This window comes from Octopus bimaculoides, chromosome 15 (genome assembly GCF_001194135.2).
Source record: "Octopus bimaculoides isolate UCB-OBI-ISO-001 chromosome 15, ASM119413v2, whole genome shotgun sequence".
In the NCBI taxonomy this organism is placed as follows: domain Eukaryota; kingdom Metazoa; phylum Mollusca; class Cephalopoda; order Octopoda; family Octopodidae; genus Octopus; species Octopus bimaculoides.
In genome coordinates this window covers 32,465,435-32,466,491 of record NC_068995.1, presented here as the reverse complement: position 1 = coordinate 32,466,491, position 1,057 = coordinate 32,465,435, and the positions used below count along the sequence as shown (strand labels likewise).

General features: G+C 42.2%; 1 protein-coding gene across 1 annotated transcript in view; it reads left to right on the top strand.

Moving 5' to 3' along the window:
• LOC128249525 (uncharacterized) overlaps positions 1-1,057 on the top strand; it is a 2,517-nt gene that overhangs the window by 856 nt on the left and 604 nt on the right. Inside the window, exon 2 of the mRNA XM_052973396.1 lies at positions 5-1,053. Within this exon, the coding sequence (XP_052829356.1) occupies positions 5-1,053 (1,049 nt within the window). The remainder of the gene's footprint in view (positions 1-4; positions 1,054-1,057) is intronic.

Genomic DNA, 1,057 nt, shown 5'->3' with positions numbered 1-1,057 from the left:
CAAGAACCTGGCCAAGACTTAATGGATCTACCTCCTGAAACTGAAGAATCAATTCGAGATAAAACTCGTTCAAGATCTGGAGAACCTCCACCAGATAGTGAAGAGGACGATAGGCAAAGAAATCTCCAGCAGGGTGACGCAAGTATATCATCTAAATCAAGGTCTGGAGAAACTTCACAAGGAGCTGCAGCTACTGAAACTTTGGATAGAATTGCGAAACAAAAAGCATCAACTCACCATGGCCTTGATGTCTGGGAACAACTTATGGAACAGCGGGACTCATCTCACCCATATCGCTCCGGTGACTTAAGTCGGTCCCAATTGCTTTTTAGGGAGGATGAAATTCCCAGTGTCGAATATTCCAGAGGGCAACCCGAACTCAGTAGGACATCAAGTTATCGACATTCACAATCTTTAGCACCTGGTAGATTATCAAGTATTTCATCTGTTTACGAAGAACCTGGCCAAGACTTAATGGATCTACCTCCTGAAACTGAAGAATCAATTCGAGATAAAACTCGTTCAAGATCTGGAGAACCTCCACCAGATAGTGGAGAGGACGATAGGCAAAGAAATCTCCAGCAGGGTGACGCAAGTAGGACATCAAGTTATCGACATTCACAATCTTTAACACCTGTTAGACTATCAAGTGTTTCATCTGAAGAACCTGGCCAAGACTTAATGGATCTACCTCCTGAAATTAAAGAATCAATTCGAGATGAAACTCGTTCAAGATCTGGAGAACTTCTACCAGGAGCTACAGCTAGCGTGTCACCAGTTAAATATGATGAGCAGATGAGCGTTATTGAAGGAGAGATGGATAGACTGAATGAAATGAGGAGCGTTATTGAAGAAGAGATCGATATACTGGATGAAAGAAGGAGTATTACTGAAAAAACGATTGATAGACTGGATGAAGAGAGGAGCGTTACTGAAGAAGAGATCGATAGACTGGATGAAGTGAGGAGCGCTATTGGAACAGAAATCGACAGACTGGATGAAATAAGGAGTGTTACTGAAGAAGATTTCGAAATAATGGATGAAATGAGGAGCGTTA